The 27,949-nt window shown below is 43.6% G+C and overlaps 3 protein-coding genes across 3 annotated transcripts in view; 2 read left to right on the forward strand and 1 right to left on the reverse strand.

Annotated features, from left to right (window-relative positions):
- Positions 1 to 727: 727 nt before the first annotated feature.
- LOC308320263 (mRNA export factor-like) lies at positions 728 to 1,807 on the forward strand (the record flags this gene model as incomplete). The annotated part of the gene is made up of 1 exon (XM_080770580.1): positions 728 to 1,807. One exon carries the CDS (start codon positions 728 to 730, stop codon positions 1,805 to 1,807), a length of 1,080 nt encoding a protein of 359 aa, XP_080626706.1.
- A 2,896-nt stretch (positions 1,808 to 4,703) lies between these two features.
- Positions 4,704 to 7,879, reverse strand: LOC308320275 (cytosolic 5'-nucleotidase 1A-like; the record flags this gene model as incomplete). Its single annotated transcript, XM_080770592.1, has 3 exons — positions 4,704 to 4,754; positions 6,503 to 7,449; positions 7,873 to 7,879. The coding sequence occupies 3 exons, from the start codon at positions 7,877 to 7,879 to the stop codon at positions 4,704 to 4,706; spliced, it is 1,005 nt and encodes a 334-aa protein (XP_080626718.1).
- Positions 7,880 to 16,698: 8,819 nt separating this feature from the next.
- The window catches only part of LOC308315121 (ras-specific guanine nucleotide-releasing factor 1-like), a gene marked incomplete at both ends in the record, with an annotated part of 32,369 nt that continues 21,118 nt past the window's right edge, over positions 16,699 to 27,949 (forward strand). Inside the window, 4 exons of the mRNA XM_080762957.1 lie at positions 16,699 to 16,980; positions 24,425 to 24,531; positions 24,832 to 24,979; positions 27,223 to 27,315. Coding sequence (XP_080619083.1) covers positions 16,699 to 16,980; positions 24,425 to 24,531; positions 24,832 to 24,979; positions 27,223 to 27,315 — 630 coding nt within the window. The remainder of the gene's footprint in view (positions 16,981 to 24,424; positions 24,532 to 24,831; positions 24,980 to 27,222; positions 27,316 to 27,949) is intronic.

A 27,949-nucleotide genomic window follows, 5' to 3' on the forward strand; every position in this document is an offset into this window, starting at 1 on the left:
TATAGTCTGGTTGCCAAGGCAACTACACTAACAAGTAGGCTACATTTATAAATGCGTGATGACAACATCTAAATAGTCAGTGTGCAGTATTGCCAATTAAGGACACGTCGGTTGTATTGGAGTCCGACTGATATGCTCATATATAGGCATAAATGAGATCCAGTTGACTAGAACTGCCAAACCGACCGATATGCCCATATATGTTCATCTGCATACTGATGACATATATACTGATGACAATGGTCATATATGGGCAAAGGACAGATGGACCATACAAAGATCTCCATATATGGAGATAAAAGGGACACTGGAAGCCAGATGGGTATTGCATAACTCATGGATGTGACATGCATTTCCAACTTGCATCGTTCCTAAGTGCGACATTTTTGTGTTCGTCCATCCCCCACCATCAGACCGATCAACCTCAAACTCGCCTTGCTTATCGGCGAGACCCCGAGGGAGTGGTGTGGGTGAGATGGGAGTTGTCCAGGAACATCGCTCAGCAATAGACCTCCATATATGGCAAAGGTCAGCCATACACACTCATATACACATTAATTGATTTTATAGAGTTTATTTGCTCAGAAATGGAGATGACTGACACCATCAACATGTCATAAGAGTGTCAGATGATTGTGCTATTTATGTAAGACATGTGAACACATTGTGCAGTTGTTGGTAGATCATATGCACACACTGGGGGGTAAACTACTAAGTTTGCAACACCATGAGTTTTGGGTTCGGGCATTCAGCGCCCAATACTGGCTTTCAGCGCCCATCAACAGCAGATGTTGTTCACGAAGTGACTGCACCCCCGACCGACAGCATCAGCTGCCTGGAGTTCAGTCCCGCATCCACGCAAGGGGATTTCCTCATCGGCGGGTCATGGGCCAACGACGTGCGGTGCTGGGAGGTACTGAACAACGGCCAGACCGTCCCCAAAGCCCATCAGATGCACGCTGGCCCCGTGCTGGACGTCTGCTGGAGCGACGACGGGAGCAAAGTGTTCACGGCCTCTTGCGACAAGACGGCTAAGATGTGGGACCTGAACAGCAACACGGCGGTGCAGATTGCACAACACGACGCACCCATCAAATCCATCCACTGGATCAAAGCCCCCAACTACAGCTGTGTCATGACTGGCAGCTGGGACAGAACGCTCAAGTTCTGGGACACCCGCACCTCCAAACCCATGTTATCACTGTCGCTCCCGGAGCGATGCCACTATGCCGACGTGGTTTACCCCATGGCAGTAGTGGCTACGGCCGATAGAGGGCTGTCCATCCTGCAGCTACAGCATGAGCCCACTTTATTAAAGTGTAAAATAGACTCTCCTCTCAAGTTCCAGCACCGATGCGTCGCCATCTTCAAGGATAAGCAGAATAATAACCCCTCAGGCTTTGCCCTGGGAAGCATCGAGGGTCGCGTTGCCATCCACTACATGGATACTCCCAACCCACAGAAGGAGAACTTCACCTTCAAATGCCACAGGTCTGAGGGAACAAACAACTCTTCCTACCAGGCCATCTATGCTGTAAACGGCATCTCCTTCCACCCCGAACACGGTACGCTAGCCACTGTGGGCTCAGACGGACGCTTCTACTTCTGGGACAAAGACAAGCGCACCAAACTGAAGATGTCGGAGCCACTACACCAGCCAATCACCGCCAGCTGTTTCAACAGCAACGGAAAAATATTTGCCTACGCCGCCAGCTATGATTGGTCCAAAGGACATGAGTACTATAAGCCCCAGGACAAGCCCCAGATCTTCCTTCGAAATGCCGCTGAGGAGTTGAAGAAGAAATGAGCTTGTTTGGCCCTGTCAGGTTACATCTCTTGTGAGGCAAAGAATCACACTTGTGTGAAGTGAGGGGCCCCATGGTAAAGTTTGTTTAAAGTGCAGTCTAAACAAACATTAAACGTCTATAGACTTGGCTGCCACTCTAGGTCTGTTTAAAGTGCTTGTGGAGCAATGAAAAACACCAAACACGGAGGCAGATCTGTGAAAGCCGCAAGTGGGCATTTATTCAATATTTCACACAGTTGGGTTAACGGGCAGGTAAGTAGCGCTCCTCAATGACGGGGTGTGGTCTTCTGGGCTGCGTGCGCTCTGTCTCCGCGGCTCCACTGTCTCCCCTTGGGGTGGCGCTGACCTACCCTGGGCAAGACCTATATGCTGTAGAGGCTATCATTTGTTTGGCCGGAAGTTGCAGGATTTTAGCGGAAGTATCGCCCAAAGAAATTCCGTTGATGCTTTACAAATCAGTTTACATTCTCCGCAAATCAAGTGTTGTGATTGGTCGGGAAAATATCGACGATACATCCGCTGATAGCTTCTCTGCCTTACGATGTGACCAGGCTTTTATTTTCGCAGATAAGTAAGCCTGAGACCGAGGCTAGCGCTGACCTGGCCTGGTGTCTAGTGCTCTAAACAAACAAAAGTGCCCTTTTAATAAACATTAAAAGTCCATAGACTTGACTGCCACTGTTTGTTTTAAGTGCTCTAAACAAACATTGCCAGAGAAGAAATGCTCTAAACAAATATTAAAAAGCCATAGACTTGGCTGTTACATGACGTAATAACGAAAGCTAGACATTGGAGGCAAAACACACAGGCAGGCTGCTGGGGTTTATACGTTCAAGCAGTGTTGGAAGAAGTGCTCAGATTTCGTTAAGTGTAAAAATAATTAGTTTTTTTGAGGAGCGCTAGCCACTCCAACGCCATATTGAAGATAAAAGTGAGGACGCTAATTGTGATTGCCCGGAATGAGATGATTTATGATCATAAGAGTGCCCCTCACGTCACACGGGTGTGATTTATTTTTATTTATTTTCCTCCAAAACTTTTTCATGTTCTTAAAGTAGGAAAAGTAAAAATGCTCATCATGCAGTTATCTACAAGCTCTCACCATGTCATGATGTGAACTTATTAGATCAGCTATTTTCTAATCACTGAAGTATAAAAATAGTAGATTTAGTAGAAAATCTGTAAACAGGAATTCATTGTCAGTTTTTAGCAAACTTGTTTGAAAAAGCCCTCCAGGATGTTACATATTGATTAATCCAATCACAGCTAATGATATGCCATTCTGAACTGAGGTGCTGTGTGAATTCTTCTTGGGCTTTATTTAGTCGATTAGGTGTCCTCAGTGTTTACAAAGTGAACCATCTTCAAATTGGTCTATTTGTTCATGGCTCACTGGGGAAAACCCTTCCCACTTTTTTCCATAATCTATTTGGGTATAATTATATATATATGTTCACACGGCCAACACGTAGCTCAAATCACCTCAGACCTCCAAAGGCCCGTACGTCTCAAACTCAGTTTAATAGGCTTCAGAGGGTCTAAAATATGGAACTCCCTACCTTTACATTTATGGCAATTGTCTTCTCATCAATTCAAGAAGGCTCTAAAATCGCTTGAAGAATGGCTTCTAGGTCTGATTTATTTTATTTTTTAAACTGCTTAATTGAAACTAAATCATTACATGAGCTATAGTTGTATTCACTTAAGATAAACATGCACAGCACAGTGCCAGTTTTAATTAACACATTTTAATTAATATTCATTCATCATTTAGCTATTGCAGTTCTCATCATGGGCAGTTTGATGTACTGTATGAGCAATACACTCATGTACTCATGTAACCAATTGTTTAAAGGAAAAGGAAGAAAATAACAATTCTATCGTATTTACACCTTTTAATATGAGTAGTACACAACCCCTTGGGATAAACTGTTTTGCATTCACTTGGTGTAAAACCTGTGCAACAATTAGCAGTAAATGGTAAATGGTGCATTTACAGTATATAGCGCCTTTATCCAAGGCGCTTTACAGAGTGTGCATTACATTCACCCAATCACACACACATTCATACACCGATGGCAGCGCAAACCATGCAAGGCACCAACCAGCACATCGGGAGCAATTAGGGGTTCAGTGTCTTGCTCAAGGGCACTTCGACACTAACTCTGGGGGAGCCAGGGTTCGAACTGGCAACCTTATGGTTACCATCCGGCCACAGTGCACAGGTAGTTGCTCTTACTTTGCAGTAGATGGAAAGCCTGGTGACGCGAGGTAGACAGTACATGAAGTGTTTCTCTCTCACACTCTTGCAGTGTGTGTGTGTGTGTGTGTGTGTGTGTGTGCTGACGTAGCGTCATGTGGCAGATATCCCATTACCTTTCTACATCAGCAGCAGCTCATCAGCTGTCACCACCCGTCTGATGAAGACCAGAGAAGCTAATTTGGTATTCATTATTAACAAATCACTGTGCTGTGAAAGTGTCCTTTGTTTTCTCCACAACTGAAAACAATTACAGTCGACTCTGTGGCTTCATTCTTTGTGGTGGTTGCATATTTCAGGGCACCATGGTTCGCTGGTGGTGAAATTGAAAAAACAGATTAACTTTTTCAGAATCAGTGACAGGAACTGCATTGAACTCTGAATAATATCGTATAGTAAAAACTGTTACTTTACTTTTACTTACGTTACTCACAGATATGTGTCAATCGAAATTACACGGCTTGTGCAAGGAAGCTTTGTGATTGGCCACAATGGCCAGTAGCCACTTTGTATAGCAGTTCCCGCCAGAACATGATTTATGCTACTATTCTGTCCCTATCGGGTCGCCACTCGAACGGCACTGAGTCGGTTCAATCGAACTTTTGCAACGTTCGGCACGGCAACTTGCTCGCAACTTTAGCGACCAAAAAACAGTCTGCAGTTGGAGCTAGGTGAGAGGCACTTCCGCTTTGGCCACAGAAGTGTGGCGTGGTTATAACACAAATATCTCCAAATATGGGCATATCAGACAATTATCCTAATTATATCAGACAATTATCCTAATTATTCCTAATTGGCTAAAGGGATGGCTGGCCGGCAGGTGGACCTCAGATCATTTGGGTCTGAATGGCGACTCACTAATTCTCGTACCAGTTGCTCCCCTGCGCCCACCAGCATTTCATAGGTTACTTAATTCACTCACATTCATAAGCCCTGTACTGATTTTACTTTATTCAGTCTTGATGTATGACTCCACCTGGTGGTGAGACCAACAACCAACCCAGTCACCATCGCCTACTGTACATTTCATGCAAAGCACTGATATGTTAAACGGCTTAAGTGGTTCATGTAGTAATAATAATCACAATCTGCAAAGTAACTAGTAAACTATTTGCTTAATTTATTATATGCACAATACCACTCATAAAAATGGGTTTGCCTTGTGCATCCATTGTGTGTTGCTATTCACAGTATGAACTGTGGTTTATTGACATATGACATGACTCCATATTTGTACAAGATGCCAGCACAATCACAGCCATATTAACTTCCATTGTACAAATTGATGTTAAATATTATAAGACATTGTTAAATACAAATGTGTGGAGGTACCGTGACCTTCACTGGCGGTGTCCATGCATAAGTGTCCTTTAGGATCAGATTATATCTAGTCTAAAATTAAAGTTTTAAAAATATAAATATTTAAAAAAATACAAAACAAACTAAACAAATGTGAAGTGAGGGGCGCCTCACTTCTTTAAACAAACATCATGCTCTAAAATCTAAACAAACATTAAAACTCTATAGACGTGGCTGCCACATGACGTAATTCCCAAAAGCCAGATGTTGATGCTGACTGGCAGTGTGTACAATAATTATGCCACTCATCGGTCCGGTGGTTTGTATTAGTTAGCCATGCACACAGACAACACAGACAGGAGCGGAAACATAACCTCTCCCCTTGTTTGGGCCCAGGCAGACATAAAACATTGACCCAACCAGCTGTCCCGTACAGACCATACGATGCAGCACTGCCTTGTCTGCCCTCAACCCTACCCAACCCGGGCAGCTCTTTCAGTAATTGATTATTTTCTAACTTGATTCAAAGACATGAAAAGATACATACCACCGTAAGGGCTGCTGCTTTGGGTGCCCGATAAGGTTAATTGCTTCGAACCAACCTAAAAAAATGTAAGAAACACAATATCAGGCAGTTTTCAGCACTATTAGACTGCCAGTTACTTCCAGTACTAAATGTAGTCTAAAAAAGTATAACAAAAATGAAAAAGAAGCCATTTACAATACGTCAACAAAAAGTACTTCATAGATCGTGGACACGCTCAACGTGACTTACAGACAGACTCATACAGACTCACAGATCGTCTTCTACATGTTGACGTTGAGGAACCACAAAACGTATGAAAGGATATAACTTCATATTTCATGTTCTTCTTAAACAAAGTAGATAAAGATAAAGTGCAAAAAATGTCAACAAAAACAGCCCATTAAAGGGCAATGTTAAAAAAATTGTAAGATCCTTTTCCAAGTACCATGATTCCTCAACGGTGCTGTTCTCAGCTACCACGTAATCCCTGTACATTTAGATTGCTTTGTTTAATTTGTGAAAAATCACTCCTTCTTTGGCTGTTCGATGGGGTTCCCCAATCTGTAATTTGCAATCTGTCCAATCCCAGTGTAGTAAGGTTTTCTTGTACCTTGGCACCCCGAATGTGAAACATTAGGTCACTGAAGTAGATGTGGGGTTTTATGTTCTGAAGGAGCACTCCCTTGGGGGACCCACCCGTGATGAGAGCCTCGTCGATTTCCACGCCCCAGCTTCGCAGTGTTTTCAGGACACGGTTCCCCGAGCTGGAGGCACTGCAGGCTGTGACCAGGAAGGTGCGGATGGGACTGAATTCACGCTCGTCCTTGACATAGAACCTCTTCTGGAGTTTCCCCAGGACGTCCAGGAAACCCATCAGGGGACTCTGGGCCAGTGGCGTGTTCTCGTTTTCATTCTTGTGCTTAAAGGACTTGTCCAAACCTACTTTTCTCACAATTATCTCAGAATCATCTGAGAGTAAAGCATCTCCGTCAAAGGCTACTCTCAACTGGATGTCACTCAACTCGAAATCAGGGTCATGAGACATGACTGTGGCAGCGGCAATGCCCTCTTTAATAGCCTCAGTGACTTTCTCTGGGTCGTTCGTGAGGTAAAGGTTGGTATTGTAAGCCCTCAGGTAGTCGATATGATTCTGCCCTCCAGTCATGCAGATTCTCTCGATGGCCAAATTGTAATGACTAATGCTGTTGATAAATCGGACTCCCACTTGGGAATAGCTGGTAGACAGGAGGACAATGTCAAACAACTCTTCACTGTCTGGGTAGATCTCCCTCAGCCGTACGTTGACCGACATCAATGCCTTGACAAATGGGAAAGCCTCTCCTGGCAATAAAGGCTCATCTTCATGCTCCACCTGGTAGTCTAAGTATCTCTCCAGACCTTCCATCTCATAAACTCTGCTCTCTGCCTCCATGTTGAACAGGGTTTGAGGGGATATGGATATAGTAACAGCATGTTGCGGGTTGGGTGGCAGCGGGAGTTTTGTTTTGAGGGTATCGAAGAAGGCTTTTGCCGCATGCCATTCTTGGTCCTCCTCATCTGTTTGAAGATATTGTAGACCAATTTTTCCAATCTTCAAATCCGTTGAAAGTGCCGTCACCGTGCCAGTCTGGACAATGCTTAGCAAGTGATTGCTAATTGTAACCGTAGAAAGTGCCGTGCCAGATTTGGACAATGCCTGGAAACTCTCATGTGATACGTAATTCTGTGTTGTGTGAATGCAAGATGAAGGCTCAGAGGCTGTACATATACAGATCATTTGTGATGTATAATGTTACGTCACCAGTAGTGGTGGACAGTTACTGTACAAAGTTTGTAATTTATCAGTATAATGGAGTAGGTCTACCTCTTTCACCACTGGTGATAATATGTTGTACAATGGAAACTCGTAACTCTGTAATAGGTACAGCTGGTGACGTGCCATTGCACGTCACAATTTATCTGTATATAGCCCCCACCCACCCTGCATCAAAGCTAAGCGGAAGGATAACACAAGAAAAGAGTGTCAACTCAGAAGAAGAACTAACTGATAAATGCAATGGAAGTGTACTGGGATTATGCCATCATGACCAGTCAGAACGGCAAAGTCAAAGAGGAACCGGAGTTGGAGAGTAAGATGGAGGAAGAGGAGAAAATCCTAGAGGAGGGGAAGCGACTGACGGCTTGGGGACACAATTTAGATGCACGGGAGATGGCACTGAGGGAGCTGGCAGTGAACCTCGAGGAGAGGGAGGAGACAGCTAAAGCCATGATAACTGAGGTAGATAAGCGGAAGCAGAATTTGGAAGAAAGGGAGAAGAAAATGAGGGAGAAGGACATGCTGGACACCCCTGAATCCAAAACACGGAGAAACCAGAACCCGGGAACTCCACCTGTACATAAAGGACCCAGGCCAGCATGCGAGGACTCGGAAGACATGAAACCCACCTCCCACCAACTGTTTGTGGGAAACATCCCTCACAACGTGGAAAAGGCAGAGCTCATTGAGTTCTTTAATCAATTTGGTAGAGTTCTGGAGGTCATTATCAGGAGTGGTGGGAAGCTCCCCAACTTTGCATTTGTGGTGTTTGACGGCTCTGAACCTGTTCAGCAGATCCTCAGTAATAGGCCCATAAAGTTCCGTGGTAACTGGCGTCTCAACGTGGAGGAGATGAAACCTAGGTCAACAATGAATAGAGTTCTACAGGGTTCATCAACCCATGCACAGACACCTAGCTGTGACACCAAACAGGGTGTTGGTCAGGAGGAGTTGAATTCTGCGGCGGCTGCCAGTCCTGGATCCTCAGTGGAGGCAGAGAAGGTGACAAAGCCTGCGTCCGTGGAGGAAAAGAGACTGAAGGATTGGGGACACAATCTAGATGAGTGGGAGATGGCGTTGAGGGAGGTGGAAATTATTCTTGCTGATAAAGAGGAGAAAGCTAAAGCCATGGTAATGGAGGTGGAGAAGAGGAATTTGACGGTGCTGGAGAGGGAGAATGTGGTGAGAGAGGACATGTGGGACATCCCTGTTCCCAAAACGCAGAAAGATCAGCGACCTGGAACTCCACCTGTACATAGAGAACCCAGGCTCGTGTGTGAAGGGAAGCAGGGAGAGGCTCAGGTCAGGATACACTCTGACCACCAACTGTTTGTGGGACAAATCCCTCATAACGTAGACAAGGCTGAGCTCACTGAGTTCTTTGAGCAATTCGGTACAGTCCTGGAGCTCATTATCAAGAGTGGTGGGAAGCTCCCTAACTTTGGCTTTGTGGTGTTTGACGACTCAAAACCTATACAGCAGATCCTCAGTAAGAGGCCCATAAAGTTCCGCGTTAACTATCTCAATGTGGAGGTGATGAAAACAAAAAAACTGTTTGTGGGAAACATTCCTCATGACGTGGACAAGGCTGAGCTCACAGAGTTCTTTCAGCAATTTGGTAAGGTCCTGGAGGTCAACATCAGGAGTGGTGGGAAGGTCTCTAACTTTGGCTTTGTGGTGTTTGACGACTCTGAACCGGTACAGCATATACTCAATAATAGGCCCATACTGTTCCGTGGTAACTGGCATCTCAATGTGGAGGAGATGAAAACATCAAGGAAGGAAGTTCGGAATTCCGTTTCAAAACAAAACGAAATAGAAATACAAGGTCACGTGGCCAGCAAACTATCTTCATTGACAATGGTGGATGTGGATGCGACTGACCGACCTGAAGAATCTGGCAAGGAACACTGACCAAGGTTAGCAGGACCCAACTGGAATTCCTTCTTGACAAACGTGATACTTTTAACACCCTTCCATAGCCGTTTTGCCCCACCTTAAACTGGACAGGGAGTTCTGCCAGGCCCAGAGCATGTGTCCGTTTCCAGTGTTTCTAGGGGATGGTTTTTATTATCTTTCATATTTGTATCCTCTTTTATTCTGTTTCTTGCAAAACTTTTATGCTTTTTAAAAACATTTATTTTCTTGTACATTTGTATCCTTTCATATAATTTTGTTATGTTTCTTGCACAATTATCATCTTCATTAACAGCTGCCTGCGGAAGATCCTCCACATTCAATGGCCAGACACCATCAGTAACATGGAGAACAAACCAGCTGCCCGTGGAAGGAATAAGGAAAAGCCTACGAAAGCCTGCAAGCACCATCATTAGACACCATCATTGAAGATGACCTGGAACCAGCTGGAGAGAACAGCTCAAGACAGAGATGCCTGGAGATCGCTTGTTGACAGCCTATGCCCCAGAAGGGGTAGTAGGTGTAAGTAAGTAAGTAACATTATCATTATTTTCTAAGTGGTCATGACAATTTGCCTCGCTGCATCCAGCTTACCTTCAGGTTATATATTGCTACACTGTAGCTGGTCTACTGTCTGTGACCAGTTTTGGGCTGACATGACCAGACTACAATCTCTTTATCGTTTTTTCTCGCTCCTTTGTGTCTAGGACTTTACACCCTTCCCCAGACATTCCTGAACTCATTTTAACCTGTTCACAATGGACTTATTTTTCTTGTTTTGTTCACTCATATTTTCCCAATTTTCTGTGTAGTTATTAGTTAAGGTCTGTGAACACCATTAGAATTCCCCTACAAAGGAAATGTGTCCAGATATTTCAATTTACATAGCTACGTTAATGGTATCAGGTTTATTAGCCATATGCTATTGTGTTCAAAATCATTCCAAAACTGTACCAACTAGACCTAGATTATCTTTTATTGATAGGATTTGAATTGATCCTTTTTTATAAGTGTCAAGGATTGTGATGATAGGGTCCTTGTTTTTCTCTTGATAATTAGTACCAGAAGTAGTGGTGCCACTTTCTATTTTAATTTATTTTGTTTTCTTTCCACACACAAATTGTTAAAGGTGAACACAACACTTGGCCATTGGATGTCAACAACTCTTGCATAAGGTTAGTTATTCTCCCTAATTAAAGTCTATAAGGCAGCAGTCTTTTTGTTTGCAACATAGTGGTGCAAAGGCTGCATGTCTCAGAGCATCTCTTTAAGGGAAAATGTCCTTTACCCAATGGAAAGAGAAACACATCATTTAGATGATGGCGGATTACAGAGGTAAACACAACGATAATTCTGGACCTGACAATGTTTTGGGGAAAAACATCACCAGCAATTTTTTATTTACATTAAATAAAACTATATGACCTTTTATGTTAGTAAAAGTACTTTTTACCAATTATTATTTATTTGTTTTACTAGATAGGATGATGAAGATGATGATGACGACGATATCATAAATACATATATTTTTTTATTTAGTGAATTGCTGACAAATTGTTCATGTTGCTACATGTTGCTGTGAGGTCAGTGTCAATCATCTACCATGTTGTCAGCATTTATAATTATGCCCTTTTTGTGTCAGCCAACTACATTTGCGTGTGCTGTGCTAATAAGCACAGCACAATAATTGTTGCAGATGTGTGTCGCTGTCGTATAGTCGCCCTATAAACTTAAAGGAGTAGTTAAAAAATGGACTGATTTTCTATCTGATGAGCACAACATTCAAAATCGTCCCGAATTCAAGGCTTCATGGGGTGAACTACTCCTTTAAGCCTGATTGATTGATTGAGCACTTTATTGAAAATGAATTTAAAAGGATACAGACACAAGATAGCTAGCTGGCTTGTTTCCATTGAGGTCCTATTGGGGAAAGGGGACACGGAGCAACAATACAAACAACCCGGTCTCACCCAAACATAGTGAAATAGCACAGATTGACATTTCCGTACATACACGCCTAGAAAACCCCAAAATCTGTACATATTACACTGAAATCCTCCCCATAGACTGTGACGGAGGGGCGCCGTCTCTACCGAACGTGAGCCATGAGAGACACCACCAAGCGCACTAAAGCATGCACGTTCCCGCGTTGTGAAGTTCGGTAGAGCCAACTCAGCCCCGTCCGAGCTAACAGGAAACTACTGTACCTGTGAGTGGGGAGTGTTGGCTGATGAATGAATATCATCATCCTATTATCCCATTAGGATTCATCAGCCAACACTCCCCACTTTAGGACCTAATACATCCTGATACTGGGGGGTCAAATTATAAAATATGACCCCCCCAGTCAAAAAACACTTTGTTTGAAATAGACACTCATGCATGGTGTGATTTGGGCTGGGAGGAGGAGTAGGACTAAGGCCCTATACGTCCTCTCTGGGGGGGGGGGGGGGGGGGGGGGGTGTACTACCTGTGAGTGGGGAGTGTTGGCTGATGAATGAATATTAACATCCTAATACATCCTGATACTGGGGGGTCAAATTATGACAGGCAATTCCTGCTGTCAAAATATGACCCCCCAGTCAAAAAACAAAAAGTTTGAAATAGACGCTCATGCTTTCCAAGGTGTGATTTGGGGTCCTAATGATGAATACAAAATGAATATCAACATCTTAAACTACCTGTCAGTGGGGAGTGTTGGCTGGGAGGAGGAGGAGGAGTAGGATTAAGGCCCTATACGTCCTCTCTGGGGGGGGGGGGGGGGGTGGTACTACAGTTTATTTAACTAAAGCCGGCTTGGTGTAATACGGTGTATGATGATTTTGCATTTTAGAGAGAGAGAGAGAGAGAGAGAGAGAGAGCGTACACTAGTATGTGGTCTGTATGCAGTATCTATTTGCAGTCAGAAGGGGGCAGTGTTGCAGCCAGGTGGTGACCCTGCTACATACTAATTCCTACACTGGTTGTTTGTTTATAACCACGCCCCCAGGCAAGTTAAGTTTACTGAGGTTAAGGTTAGGGTTAGGTTTAGGTATAGTTTTCTTGAGGTTAAGGTTAGGGTTAGGGTTAATCACAGCGCGTCGACTGCACAACCCGTATAGGCTTTGGTATGTCGCGGTGACCCTGCATGCAGTATTGGTGCCCACTGCCCAGAGCAACAAGTCCACTGTGTAGTGATCCATTGGCACTGTGCAGTGATCCATTGGCACTGTGCAGTGTGCACTGATCCATTGGCACTGTGCAGTGTGCACTGATCCATTCATCTAGCCAAAGATACGGGACTGGAGCTATATATTTGTTTTGTACACAACAGTTCTCTGGCAGAGAAATAAAGTCTATTGTAATTTCACTTTATGATAATCTAATTATGATCTCAGAGTTAAATCACTGATAGTACTTTGTAGAGTTTGAACCCCAGTTTTAAATGTGAATTATAGTTTTACCTATTGCCAGTACATGGATTTCCCCACATTAACAAAGGCCTGTCTGTCTGTCTGTCTGTCTGCATGCATCCATCCATCCAGCCATCCATTTCAAAGTCCCAAATAGACTACTGTCTTCTGTGACATGATGACGTCACAGTACACCGTAAAAATGATCCATTAGTAACTCTGACAGTGTAACACAATTTAACCAAATGAACGCGTAACTTGTACACTTTCAGAGTTATACAATTCCAGTACATTTCCGATGCCTTTCCCAGTACGACTGGAGATTTTGTCAATAAATATCTTCCCCTGAGTTAGGTAAGTATTGGAATATGTAAATACCGTAGTCTAGTAAAATAAAAGTACTTAAGATTGTACTTTAGGGAAGTACTTGAGTAAATGTACTTTCCAAACAGTGGAAACAAGCAGTCAGACATGGACAAGTGACAGCTACCCGCAACAACCACAGCAGAAGTGACGTGTCGTGGCGGCCCATGGGAGCATGAATGAACGCACGTTGTCAATTGATATTTCACACAGCGAGCGAGTATCAACAAGACAATGCGTCACTGTCCCCGGGAGGTGAGACATATCTGCCGTACGGGTCCTGTGCAGAGTGACAGGCCTCCTAATGGCATGTGACTCACTTCAGACACACAGTCTGAAGGGACAGGGAGGATAGGAGACGAGCCGGAATTCACAGTCTCGTTGTGACCAGTGACCATGGCATAGAGTAGACTGTAACAGTCTACTCTGTGCCATGGTCATTGGTAACAATTTAACAAACATGCACAGTGACATGGTTTCTACAGACCCGTTTTGAAGCCACTTTTACAGCTAACTCAAAACTGCACCATCATGGACTATGGATGCTGGGGTTCATCATGGACTATGGATGCTGGGGTTCACGCGACCTCGTAGCCTATACACGAATGCCATTGGTAGATGTTAAAAGGACCCCAGAAGTTTTTGGTGAAATACCCCTTTAAGCACATTTACCTGAGTAAGATTTACTAAATCTAAGTCTCTTAATCAGGTCAGTTACAGCTGTTTAGAACATCATGAATGACAGTTTAGGCCAGGGCAATGATTTTTCTTGTTTCTCTTTTTCCCCCCTCTGGCGAATCCGACGTTTGCTAAATAATCTGTCTCCTCGCTAATGGTATACTAATGTGCAGTTTAATCTACCCTATTTTTAGGCCTCTAGCCCTCTTTTGCTTTCAATATTGCAGGCTAGCAATTTATCTCGGCCTAAACTGATGAGCCATTTAAACATCAAAACACTGTCTTTTCCGGCCTATACCGTCGAAAACCTGGTTTTTAGAGTCATGTATATAGGCTACAGTGATTCTTGATTATCATTCCTTTATAAAAAAAAGGAATGATATAAAAAACTAAAAAAACTAATTTTGGAAGGAAGAAGACACACTCCAACATCCTGCATGTTAATTTAACTGTACAAATTGGTCAATTTTACATTTAAAAGACTTAATTAACAATCATCATATACAGTGCAGGACGCATGAGCCGAGTAACCCCTGTGTCATCTAGGACAGGAGTTCTCAACGTTTTTGGCTGGGGACCCCCAGAAATGCTTTGGCCCTGAGCTAGGACAGTTGTTCTCATCCTTTTCAGGCTGTGACCCCCCAAATTAATCATATTTGAACTGGGGATCCCCATCCTGACAAGCACAAGCAGAATTGTAGGAATTGAGGCAATACATTTAGTTTGACTCAGTTCCACAGATAAATATTGTGAAAACAGCAGATCTACAAGCTCACAACGCCTCGCAGCGCTATACTTTTTCCCCCTCATTTTTTTCTTCTTTTTTTACCCCTTTCTTATTATTATTTATACAACTTGGCCATTTGTTGATTACTTTTGATCATGGCCCTCCCACACTGGGCATTTTGGTCCAAGCTTCAATTTCTACAAAAACCTAGGTGTATGCAAAGATGATTTTAAACTGATAATGGTAACAACTGATGACGTACTCAAAAAACGGAGTGCCCTGCAACCAAACAAGGCCACTGGCCATGAACATCTCATACTCAGCCATATCCATTGCTCCAGTCATCACCCACAGGCCACATAGGCTAATAAACCTCTCCATCAAACAGGGACAGTACGTCCCTCAAAGATTTCAAACTTGCGAAAGTAACCCCCCTGCAAAGAACAGCTCCATCTCGAAAGTGATGGAAAAAATTTGTACAAATTTCAATCTGGCTTCAGAACATCCCATTCCACTGACACTTCTCTATTTCTATTTTCTATTTGAACGACCACATCAAACTGGGAATTCTGGGAAATACGGTCATATAGTATGGCATGGTCAAGCTGGACCTCCAAAAGCCTTTTGATACTGAAAACCACTCCATACTTATTAATAAAGCTAAAAGCAATTGGTTTTGATAGCTGGATGGAATCCTACCTGGAGGGGAGAGAACAGATGGTGGAGATATAGCCTCTGTATACCCAGGCTCTTATTTTTGTTCGCATTCGGCTAATGGCCGCTCCGTGGCTTTCTAAAGTAAGCATGGGCCTTTAGGATACTATTCTTAATATGTAAACGTCATGACATCAGCTTGTGACTGCAACTTGTTCCTGTTAGTTAATGGATGACTCTGCACTGCTGGTCTCAGCCAGGAACAAACTGCAGGTTGCAAAGGCCCTCGGCTCTGAACTGCGTAGAATCTGTACCTGATAACAAACTATCATTTAATACACCTATAGGAAAAACTGAATCCATTCTAATAGTAATCTCATTCTCAGCAAGGCAGACCTTTGATACCCATTCTGCATAATGTGAATACAAATTGCAATCAATCAATCAATAAAAATGTCAATCAATCAATCAATACAAGTGATCTAGGACAGTGGTCTAGTTGAGCTAATTCACATATTTTTACTATCGCCTAATTGGTATTTTTTCCAGATTTAAATGTCCCCCAATGGCCCCATGGCCATGATTATGATGCTGCTTATGTTGTTGATGATTTGGAATCTCTGTTCAGAGGCGTGTCACGTGACTGCGCTTCCTCCAACTCCCTCTGCTGCTCTGCGAGAGTGCGCGCGCGCGCACGGACACTTCAGAGTTCAGTCCTCATGATGAGCATTTGGGGGGCTCTCCTCTCCTGAAGAGCGTCTTTTTCAAGCAAAGGTGTCCCGTTGATCGGAGTCGGACTACAGCTTGTAACGATTTGAGCGCCGTGGAATGACTGGAATCTAAAAGCAACAACAACACGCCAGTTTTCCTTTTCTTTATTTCTTTCTTTCTTTCTGTTTTTTTTTTTTTTTTTTTACCAGCACGTTTTGTAATAAAGCGTGAAGATAGAGGCAGGGCAGGAGGCAGTTTTTACAAACCCGTCAACTACTGTGATGAAATCGGATCTTTTCTAAAGAACATGTAAGAATCTGTAAACGACCCCCCCCCCCCCCCTCCGGTGGGCCCTATTGTAAACAAGTAGAAATGCTTTTATGCAGTCGTCCACTTACAGTTAACAGTTTTGTATTGAGTTGTGCTTGAATGTACTGTAATTCTGCAAACTGTTAATAAATATTTCAATCAATCAATCCTCCCACCACAGAATCCTTTATTTTGGGGTGGGGGGAACCTTTTTTGCTTTTTTTTGCTTTGTTACCAAAATGCAAAAAGGGATGCGACTCAATGACGGCCATATCACCTATCTGGCTCTGCTGGCGAAGAAAGACGGCACCCGGCGCGGCTGCCTGTGCAAGAAGAGCTCGGACCAGACAAAATGGCACGCCAAGTGGTTCTGCCTGCTGCAGAACATGCTCTTTTATTTCGAGAGCGACTCCAGCTCGCGTCCCTCCGGGCTGTACCTGTTGGAGGGTTGCGTCTGTGACCGCGCGCCTTCACCAAAACCCCCGTCACTCTCCTCCGCCAAGGAATGCCTGGAGAAGCAGGTGAGGACGGTTGTTGTTGATCGATCACCCAGGGCTATTGATCACATGCACGCACGCGCACTGACTGCACACTGAGGGGGAGTGCGCTTTTCGGATCGAGATGCGCTCCCTGCTGCGCGAGGAAACCCCCTCTATTATATAACAACCTAACTCTGATCCATAGCTCTAATGCGTTGCAACGCATTAGAGCTATGGATCAGAGCTAATAACAATCTATCTATTTTTTTTACACTGTATAAATCGCAGTGATTTCCTCAAAGAGTGCAGGTCCATTCGGTTAAATGTGTGTTATAAATGGTTAATTGCGAGGAATCACCTGTTGTATAAGAAATATAATAAGTTGTCTTATAGCTAAAACGACTCTTATTCTGCAGGGTTGCTAAAGTCACACCATGATTGCAGGTGACTGCATGCCCATTCATTATTATTATTAGGCTATTATTATTATCCCACAGAAATTATTCCAGTCAGTGATGCTTAGTTCCTTGATGTTATGTAATGGAATCAGCCTATGATTGCCTCAGTTTGGCACCATTTCACTATCATCCCCACCTGCCTTAAAATATATTACATAATAAAATTACTAGTGGCTCAAAATGAATGAAACATTAAATGTTCAATGCATCATTGTTATGTCTCACAGCTTACATTTTTAGCATCCTCATATTCAATTAAGGATTGAATTAAGCTTTCTTTTATTTACATTTCATGGAATATGTGTGGATCATTTTATGGGAGCTCAAGTTCAGTTCTCTAAGGTTAGAGGGTTTAAATGGTTAATACTGGATCCAAACTTTGCAGGTTGCCATCTTGCGGAGGAAAGCTGCCCGTTTCCCCCTCACTTTGACGTATGGATTTAGTTCCTGCTCTTGATATTAATAGCATCCCTACCTTGGCAACTGCAGCTCCACAGTTTAGCAGCTTGAAGGGTCGTTTGATAAGCTCACAGTCATGATGGCCTTGTTAAGCATAGACTGTGCACAAAACAATGACTAAAATAATGGCTCACACAAGCCGGTAAGACAGTAAGACACTGTAGGCATACTGTTTTTGGACTATATGTGTTGTGTCGCACAGAGAGAAAGTAATCTGGAAAACAAATGGATTTCAACAGGACATTAAATTAGGGATTTTCAACCATTTGAGTTGCAAGGGCCCCCAATTTGAATTGTCTATTTTATTTATTAAATTTTTCTGGGACTCCAATCTGCACTAATCTGCACTTATTTTATTATTATTTTATTATTTATTATTATTGAACTCTGAGAGTGCACAAATTATTAAGGTTTCATTATTACTTGCGCGAGCAGAGCGTGCGCAATACTGTTTTCGTCTGCGTATGTTGTTGACACCCTCGGCCAATCAGGTTGCTGCATGCGTACGTCTGTGACACCCTCGGCCAATCAGGTTGCTGTATGCATACGTCGGTGACACCCTCGGCCAATCAGGGACTGTGAATTGGTTTTGACTGACAATAGAATTGTTATACTTCTTTGCAACACATCGTAATTTGTGGAAAGTTAATTAGGTGTCTAAGAACACCTTAATAAGGGCCTTTCTCGGCCCCACCCTTCTCCCATTGTTTATATTGTGTTTAGGATCCAAGATGGCCGCAGCACCAGGAGGGGGTGGGGCTGAGGTGAGCGGGTGGGATTGACATATGCCCTTACTGAGCTGCATTCACAATTCAATACGTGTTTGTCTTGTGTCTGTGTTTAATGGCCGCTCCAATGCATTTCCAATGCGTATATCTATTCTACGTCCGAGCATAGACATGGTATTTCCCCGCGTGCCTCTGATTGGCCTACCGACACTGCCCCTCTTGCCTGTCCTCCGAGATGCAAGGGTACTCCGTGGTGGGAAATAATACAAGTACTTTGCTCAGATAGTCAAATCATCGCTATGGGGTGATCAGCCAATCACAAGACAATTTTTGTTTTCACACAAACCCGGATAGCTGGGCATAGGAGGGGCCAGCACGGGCCAATCGCGGTTATGAACTCGATACCACGGTATGCCTTGCTTACACAACTGCGGTATTGCGGTTATTGCACCCAGCCCTAAAATAGATGCCAATCTATTAATCTAACTGCCACTACCATGCTTATTTTAGACCTATTCTTTGAATTTGGATTGCGCTATTAAAAAAACATGCTTATGTTAAGTGAGGGACGCTCTTATCCTCATACATCATCATGCCAGCCTGATTTGCTGCGTTCCGCTGATCTGAAAATGTCACTTGGCAACTCAGTCTGGACAGGCTCCTAATCTCCAAGGTAGGCAGGACATATAGGAAAGGTTGAAATGGAACCGTGCCTTCTGATTGGTCTGTGGTGCGGGTTGAGGAAAAACACCAGTTTGAAGTTGTATCAATGCGCACTGCGCAGCTATTGCTGTTGTTCCTGTAACGTCCCCATCATTAACTAAACTCACCCCACACAGCCGTATTTTGCAACCACTTCAAGGAACAGCAATGTCCCTACAGTATGTGTGGTTAACCTATGTGTGGTTAATGAGCACCATATAATGAGTACCAGTAGGGGCGCTGTTGTGCCATGCAGAAACAGAGAGAGAGAGAGAGAGAGACGGTGCTGCCTGCACTGTTGCCTGCTAATGACAGAGAGAGAGAGAGAGAGAGAGAGAGAGAGAGAGGAGGAGGGGGGGGGGGTGGAGTTGCACCACTCGGTTCACACAGGTGTGATTTTTATACTGAATCTGACAGTGTACTACTGAATCTTTTACCTTTTACCGTAGGAGGACGTATAGGGCCTTAGTCCTACTCCTCCTCCCAGCCAACACTCCCCACTGACAGGTAGTTACCCCCCCCCCCCCCCAGAGAGGACGTATAGAGCCTTAGTCCTACTCCTCCTCCCAGCCAACACTCCCCCCTGACAGGTAGTACCCCCCCCCCCCCCCAGAGAGGACAGGGCCTTAGTCCTACTCCTCCTCCCAGCCAACACTCCCCCCTGACAGGTAGTTACCCCCCTGAGCTCAAACCCACAATTCAACATTTTGGTTTTAAGATTTTAATTTTGTATTCATCCTTAGGACCCCAAATCACTGCACCTTGGAAAGCATGAGTGTCTATTTCAAACAAAGTGTTTATTTTGACAGCAGGAATTGCCTGTCATAGTTTGACCCCCCAGTATTAGGATGTATTGGGATGTTAATATTCATTCATCAGCCAACACTCCCCACTGACAGGTAGTACCCCCCCCCCCCCCCCCCCCCCCCCCAGAGAGGACGTACAGGGCCTTAGTCCTACTCCTCCTCCCAGCCAACACTCCCCCCTGACAGGTAGTACCCCCCCCCCCAGAGAGACAGGGCCTTAGTCCTACTCCTCCTCCCAGCCAACACTCCCCCCTGACAGGTAGTACCCCCCCCAGAGAAGACAGGGCCTTAGTCCTACTCCTCCTCCCAGCCAACACTCCCACTGACAGGTACCCCCCCCCCATTTTGATTTACATCAAAAAGGCATGTGAGCTCAAACCCACAATTCAACATTTTGGTTTAAGATGGTGATATTAATTTTGTATTCATCCTTAGGACCCCAAATCACACATTGGAAACCATGAGTGTCTATTTCAAACAAAGTGTACTTTTACTCAAGTACATTTTCAATTCCGTACTTTTACTTGTAACGTACTTACAGTACTTCTAAAATGCAGTATTGGTACTTTTACTTAAGTAAAACAATTGAGTAGCCTACTTTTTCCACCACTGGACTGATGACGTATCAGCTACTACAACAGTTGACGTTATGAATGCGAGTCAAGCAGCCTCCAGACCTTAGAGTATGGTCCAGACTGAGTAGCAATGCTGAGTAGCAACTGAGTAGAGCCTCACTGGAGTGACAATTCAGATCATGGAACCCAGGCTAACATCATCATACATCACATTTCGTGCTCAGCCAATCAAATCATCACATTGGTTGCGTGGTACACACAGACACACAAAGCTGGGCATAGGACTTTGGAGGGTCTAGCACCCCTCCAAAATACAATTTGTTATATTTCTCCATTTAGGAAGAATGTATGTTTAGAGCCCACAGTTACCATGCAACTATTTGCATGTCAAAAAGCGTGTTTGAAGATGTGGGGGCAACCCGTGTGTAATTGTGCTTCGCTTAGCAAATATACTGCAAAACCGTGTTCATATGAGATTCATGTTGTCATCGCAGGGGGGGGGGTTAGCTTACATAGACTACAGTGACTTATTTTTGTCACGATCGGCTATTTTTGGCAATAGATTTGGTGTAGGCGGGAGAAAGTGATGCAAGCTAAATTGTAACTCAAGTCTGTTTTGCACAACCTTCGTCGGTGAGTGGCTACCCTGTAATATAGTAGACTCGCCGGCAGAAACTAGACGCACCTGCAGCAGATGAGCCTGATTAATTACCTGAGATGGATAGAGAGAGAGAGGTGTGTGTGTGTGTGTGTGTGTGTGTGTGTGTGTGTGTGTGTGTGTGTGTGTGTCAATTGAATAAGGCTGCAGACCATCAGTAATTATCAGCTAGAGAGAGAGATCCGTTCACGCTACTGTATGCCACAATTGAATGGGGTTTTACCAAGGCCCCAGTGAGGCTCTCCAACGTTGAGGAGCTCGACCCGTGGATTCATGACGAGGAAACGCTGTGCAGCTGGGCTTTAACATTGAGGGCTCGGGTGCACTTCCGCATTTGCCAACCAAAATTTGAGTAATTGAGACACAACTAATGACAATAACATAAAATGTAGACTGTCAACCAAATTGGGTATCCTCAATGTGCTCCCTGAGCACAATCACATCTTCCGTCTACTTCACCAAAATGCGGAAGTGCAAACGAGCGCTCAATGTTAAAGCTCCGCTGCACGGGGGTCATAAGTTTAACTCACGGGTCCGCCTGCAGTCCCATTACCAGTAGGGCAGAGTGCTTCAACGTTGGAGAGCCTCACTGGGGGCTTGTCTATGACGGACACCTTAGAGCAGTCTTAACAAGGGGATTGACGTCAGCTGGTGGAGAAGGTCTGACTGGAACTACAGGAACGATGGGCTATTGTAGTCCAGGAAGAACTGACATTCTGTACGATGACGTCACAGTCACCGAAATCATGTTAAAAATACAGAAACACAGAAAAAGACAAAACACACTCCAACATCACGTTTATTATGACCTCAACTTCATTAAAATGGGGTTTGGGAACTTTTGGTGCAAAATCTGAAAAGTTGCCCTTTACCTAAGACCACCGTCAGACCATGTGTTGAGAATGAGAACCCAGTACCCAGTACAGTACAGTACAGTGGGCAAAACATGTTTTGGTTTGTGGAAATCAGTACAGTAAAGTGGATAAATGCTTGACTGGCAGGGATATGTGGTCTCGATAGCTGACGGATAATGTCTCCATGGTTAAATAAATAAATAAAAATCTGTCGCCACGGCAGCGTGCTAAATATAGCCGCCTAAAAGGCTTGACACGCCAGCTCACAGGAAGTGCGAGAGCCGGGACGAAAATTTTATTGACAAAGAAAGCCCCCCCGCACTGCCGGCGATGCCGCGGCTCATCAGGAAATATGGAACATTACTCCTCTGCTTCACACATGATTTGCTCTCGGCATTTGGAAGAGGGATAAAAATACAATATATTGGATTTGCGAGGCTCTATTTAAAATCCATCAGTGTTACGTAATATCATATGATGCTTTTTCTACCTGCTGTACCAACCTACCTACCTATCACCTGCCTACCTACAACCAGTGGTGAACAAAGTACTCAACCCCAGTATTTGAGTCAAATACTATACAGTATCTAGACAGGCCTATACTCCTGCTCAAACATTTCCTGAATACACTACATATGAAAGTTCCTCTGTGTAGCATTTGTACTGGAGTAATTGGTTTTCAGTATTCAAAAGTGCAAATTACAAAGTACATTTTCCATTATCCACCACCGCAACATAACTATCGGTAACTACCGGGCTGCCTGCCTGCCTTGAGTGATTTACCGATCATTACATATTCTGTAGTCTGTTTTGCCCTTCTTTGTGATATAGTGCGAATGTGACTCGTTTTTATTGCTGTTCTTGTGTGGACTCCAGGAATACATATAGTGATCACTTTGTGGAGGCTATGGATACAAATAAAAAAGAATACCTACCGAGCTACTAACCTACCTATACTTACTACCAAGAGGCCGGGCTGTGCTATTTATTTATTTATTGCAGTTGACCAGCTCTTTTGTAGATTTTTGGAGAATAATTGCCAAGATTTTATATTATGGTTAATTGGTGAGAGTCGTGTTCAATATGTTTGACAGGGTATGGAACCACATCCATTTGGTTCACATGCACCCTCAGGGCTAATTTAACATGCACTGATCCAGAGGTGAGTTGCCAAGCTTGCCTTTCTTAGGTGTTGGGATGATCTGGTTTTTATGCCATATTGTTGGTGCCTTGAATGTGTTGAAGGTATGATTGCAGAGATTGAGCAATAGATATAGATATAGTAACTGTATCGAAATATCGATTTTAATTTAAAACGTATATCGAAATGTAAATGGCAAATATCATATCGTTTGACTTTGTATCGCATCGTTTTGAAATGGAGATATTCGGCATCGAATCGTTTTGCAATGGAAATAATCAATTTGATCAATGCTAAGTATTTGTGCATTGTATTTAGCAATTTTAAGAAGAAAAACTTTTCCATTCCAGACTTTTCCATTCCATATAGCTATTGGTCTATCGATAAATGTGTGTATTCTCTGTATTCATGTCAAGGCGTGGGTTTGTCCATTTATATCCATAATAATACATCTTTCCTTTAAAAAACATGCACTATCCACAAGTTTCACACATATTTAATGTATTTGCTAAATAGTTACTGTACGTATCGTATCGCTGAATGTAAGCAGAGTGCGCAAGTAATAGTTTTCGTTTGCTGTGTATGCGCCGTGCCAGCATATGACGTAATGACTACTTGTGCTTGATATGGCAGTGGTGTCAGATTACATACATGTACAGTATACATAGGGGCATTACCTTTAATCCTCCCGACACTAAAACATATCGTCATTACGTCACGTCGTCACCTTAGAAAACCCTTTAATCCACCAGACACTGATACATACGTCACCATCGAAAGCTGTCACTCATCCGTATTAATTGCAACATTACGTAATTGATTGTTGTTAATTACGTAACGAAAGAATGAATTTGAAATGCTTAAATAGAAATACCTTCAAGTACCTTCATGTTCATTCATGTTCTTCTTTCACAGAGAAGCTGAAATTTGACAGTTTGTAGAGGTCGACAGTACTTGCGTGCTCTGCTTGCGCACTAGTAGGCGATTTATGGCCTACTTGTGTGCAACAAGCAAGTAGGCACTCGACAGAGTGCAGTTCTAGTTGTTTGACAGTATTACTTCACCTTATTGTTTGACAGTATTACTTCACCTTATTGTTTGACAGTATTACTTCACCGTCACGTTTAACCATGACAACCAGAAGGCTCTCGAGCTGCGGACGGAGGACGTTAAGGACTGTGACGAGTGGGTGGCGGCCATCACACAGGCCAGGTATGTCATGTGACCTCTGACCAATCACCTCTTAAAGGGGCATTCAAAACACTTCTTCTGGGGTGCAATAAATGACAGTATTAAGGGTCTTACTGTGTGTGTGTGTGTGTGTGTGTGTGTGTGTGTGTGTGTGTGTGTGTGTGTGTGTGTGTGTGTGTGTGTGTGTGTGTGTGTGTGTGTGTGTGTGTGTGTGTGTGTGTGTGTGTGTGTGTGTGTGTGTGTGTGTGTGTGTGTGTGTGTGTGTGTGTGTGTGTGTGTGTGTGTGTGTGTGTGTGTGTGCGCGCGCGTCCGTGCGTGCAGTTATAGGAACCTGGCCACAGAGCATGAGGGCCTCATGCAGAAGTATCTCCATCTCCTCCAAATAGTGGAGACAGAGAAAACTGTTGCCAAGCAACTCCGTCAACAGATTGAGGATGGAGAGATCGAGATAGAAAGGCTAAAATCTGAGGTAAGTTGCCTTCACAGGTATGGCAATTAAATGCTAATGTGCGTGCATGTGCAGTGCGTGTGTGAATGGATGAATGTGAAATACTGTAGTGCTTTGGAGAAAGGCACTATAGATGTATTTACCTTTCCATGATTCAATGTTTTCGAGGGGCGCTAGCCCCTCCTATGCCCAACTTTGTCTGTTTATGTGAACACAAACATGACGATCACTGGATCACCCCATAGCGATGATTTGATTGGCCGGAGGTGGATGGATTATGACAGCTCCGTTCCACGGCACTGTCGGTTCGTTCTGCAACTGCCGGTAACAGCCTCTGCCGGGGGGAGGGGCGGCATCTGTCGGTGAAGTTGGGGGGGATTATGACACTCCACTGTGATGTATCACCAACAGCAGTGTTTTTTCTTTAATCCAGCTCCGTTGAGCCTCCATTATAACCCAATTTTCAAAGTGCCGTATCTCCAAAGGTTCGAGAGCTGTCCATGGTGCGCCGGCACGCACCCGACGATCCTAAGTCATTTTGTATCGCATCGCATCGAAAATGTAGCTGGTTGTTCTGCTAGCTAAAGGCTGGGGGCTGCGCTGTGATGAGTCGTTCCACTTCCGGAAGCCCCCACCTTCCTGTTTAACCCGGTAGGACAACAAGCTCCATAACATTGGAGTCAATGAGCGGCAGTGAAGCGGTCAAACTTTTTGAACACTAGATGGCAGCAAAGGAGGAAACACTGAAGCGAAAAAGACGTGGTGGCCGAAAGTAAGTACTGCAGCTCGAGTGGCATTTGGGCCAATCACATGAACGCACCGAGGCAACTCAATGCAAGTGGATGAGAGGAGAAATCCGGTGACGTCTCTATTATATATAACTATGCTTTCCCCCCAATCCAACCCTTGATTTTTTACCCGGCCGGGAATTCAACCATGATCCAGTCACAGGACAGACAAGGCCATAGAGCTATTAATTACATGTGCTTTATACTGTACATAAAACATGAAGCAAAAGAAAAAACATTATAACATTACATTAGTAAATATTTGAGCGAGAGAGAGAGAGAGAGTATGGAGGGTGAAATGTCAGTGCGGTCAGCGGTGTCATTTTGAGGCAAATTATGTCTGCTGAAATCACCTTAAATTCAGCTTATAAAGAGAGCTACACTAGAGAGAGAAAGAGAGGAGTTCAATATATTATGGAAACAAATATACAAGCACTACAAACAATATAAAAGAATATTTTAATACAATAAAAACAAAATAAGTGAAAATGAAATATACAAATCACACCCGTGTGAAGTGAGGGGCGCTAATATATTAAAGTCTAACTCATGTTGATTAGGTGATGTAATGGTGATGTAATGTAAAACATACGGTGGCAACACAAACATTAAACGCCATTAACAATAAAGAGACAATATGACGTAAACGACACACTATGATGTACATTTTCCCTTCATTGTCAATGCGTTTACTAAACAAACTTTGAACTAAAGACAAACATTAAACTTATGTATAGGAGGGGCTAGCGCCCCTGAAAAATAAGATTGCAATTACAATGCAGAAGTAAATAAATAAATCACGGTCAAAATGAATCTCAATGAAAGGCATTGAGAGGGATGATCAACTGCTGTACCATGGTGTCGTGTGCCAAAAATAGGCGATCTACAAGCGTGTAGACCTGCTATTTTCGGCACACAACATGCGAGAGCTGCCTGCGGTCTGAGTGTCTTTTCTTATTCTTATTTATTCAGTCCAGCCCAGATCAAACACACATCTCTTTATTATGCTAATAGTCTGTTTCCATTTGAATCCATGTTTTCAATATGCATGCATGAATCAGCTCCCATTGTGCTCCATGCAGCAACCTTCACCTGAATATTGTCCCTGTGGGGTGGAAACCTTGTAGGTCCAAAACCGTTCCCATTGAATTATTATAAAAAACTATTATATAATATGGAAAATAGCTATATCTACAAGCGTACCACACTCTTGTATGATGAAGTAGGTCATTAATTTCAAACCCGGAACCGGATCCGATTCCCAAGCAGCTGCTCTACTTCCTGATCCTCTGTCACCCATTGGTCTGAGAGCAGAGGCTTCCTGCTTGAGCTGATTGTGCAGCTCTCTTATGTAATTTAATTTTACATACTGTGTTGGTTAGTTTTAATGGGGTGTACTGCAAGACCAATCCTAATCCCACACCTACTGACTGACTGACTCAACGAATGAAATAATTCTTGCTCTTTTTCTGTCAGATTGCCGGACTGCTGAAGGACAATGAGAAGATCCAGTCCAGTCCGGAGGTCCCACCCAGTGATGACGACACAGAGATCAAGAAGATCAAAAAGGTCAGCTCTGCCTACAGTGGAGAAGGGCTGAAAATCCATGGTGGCGTTAGCATTGGGATGGGTGGTTTTTCTTTTTATCCTTTCTTTTTTATGGGGGCTGCTGTGTTGATCACGTGATATCTGGCCTTCCTCATATGAACCAGGCAATGGATCTAAGCGGGACTGATGCGGAAGAGCGCCCTCTAGTGGATTTTCAAAAAACATGAAAAAGACAGATTTCATAAATCTCGTTACTATTTTACAGGACGGAGATTTACGTCCTGGGCTTTCAAGGTGTTAACCACTTAAAGGGGTATTTCACTTTCAAACAAACCCATACAGTTTTTAAGTTGCTTGATCCATATCTATCCATTGTTATAACCTGGCTCTTAGGCCATAACAAAAAGGAGGAAGACACACAGCTGTTTAAAAGTGTACACAATAATATATTTATTTACAACATAAATTAACTCAAAATATGCATCAAACAATAATAAAGTAGGGTGTGTTAATCAGTAAGATCAGTAGTGTAAGTGAGTGGATGTGTGGTAAATGTAGTGTGAGGTGTTGAATGGTGCAAATCAAAGTGCTGCTGCTCTCATGGAAGGAGGGTGTGGCCACACCCAGCCTTTTATAGTGCACCCTGGGAACACTG

The sequence above is a fragment of the Protomyctophum bolini genome, assembly GCF_963924005.1.
Source record: "Protomyctophum bolini genome assembly, chromosome: 1".
In the NCBI taxonomy this organism is placed as follows: domain Eukaryota; kingdom Metazoa; phylum Chordata; class Actinopteri; order Myctophiformes; family Myctophidae; genus Protomyctophum; species Protomyctophum bolini.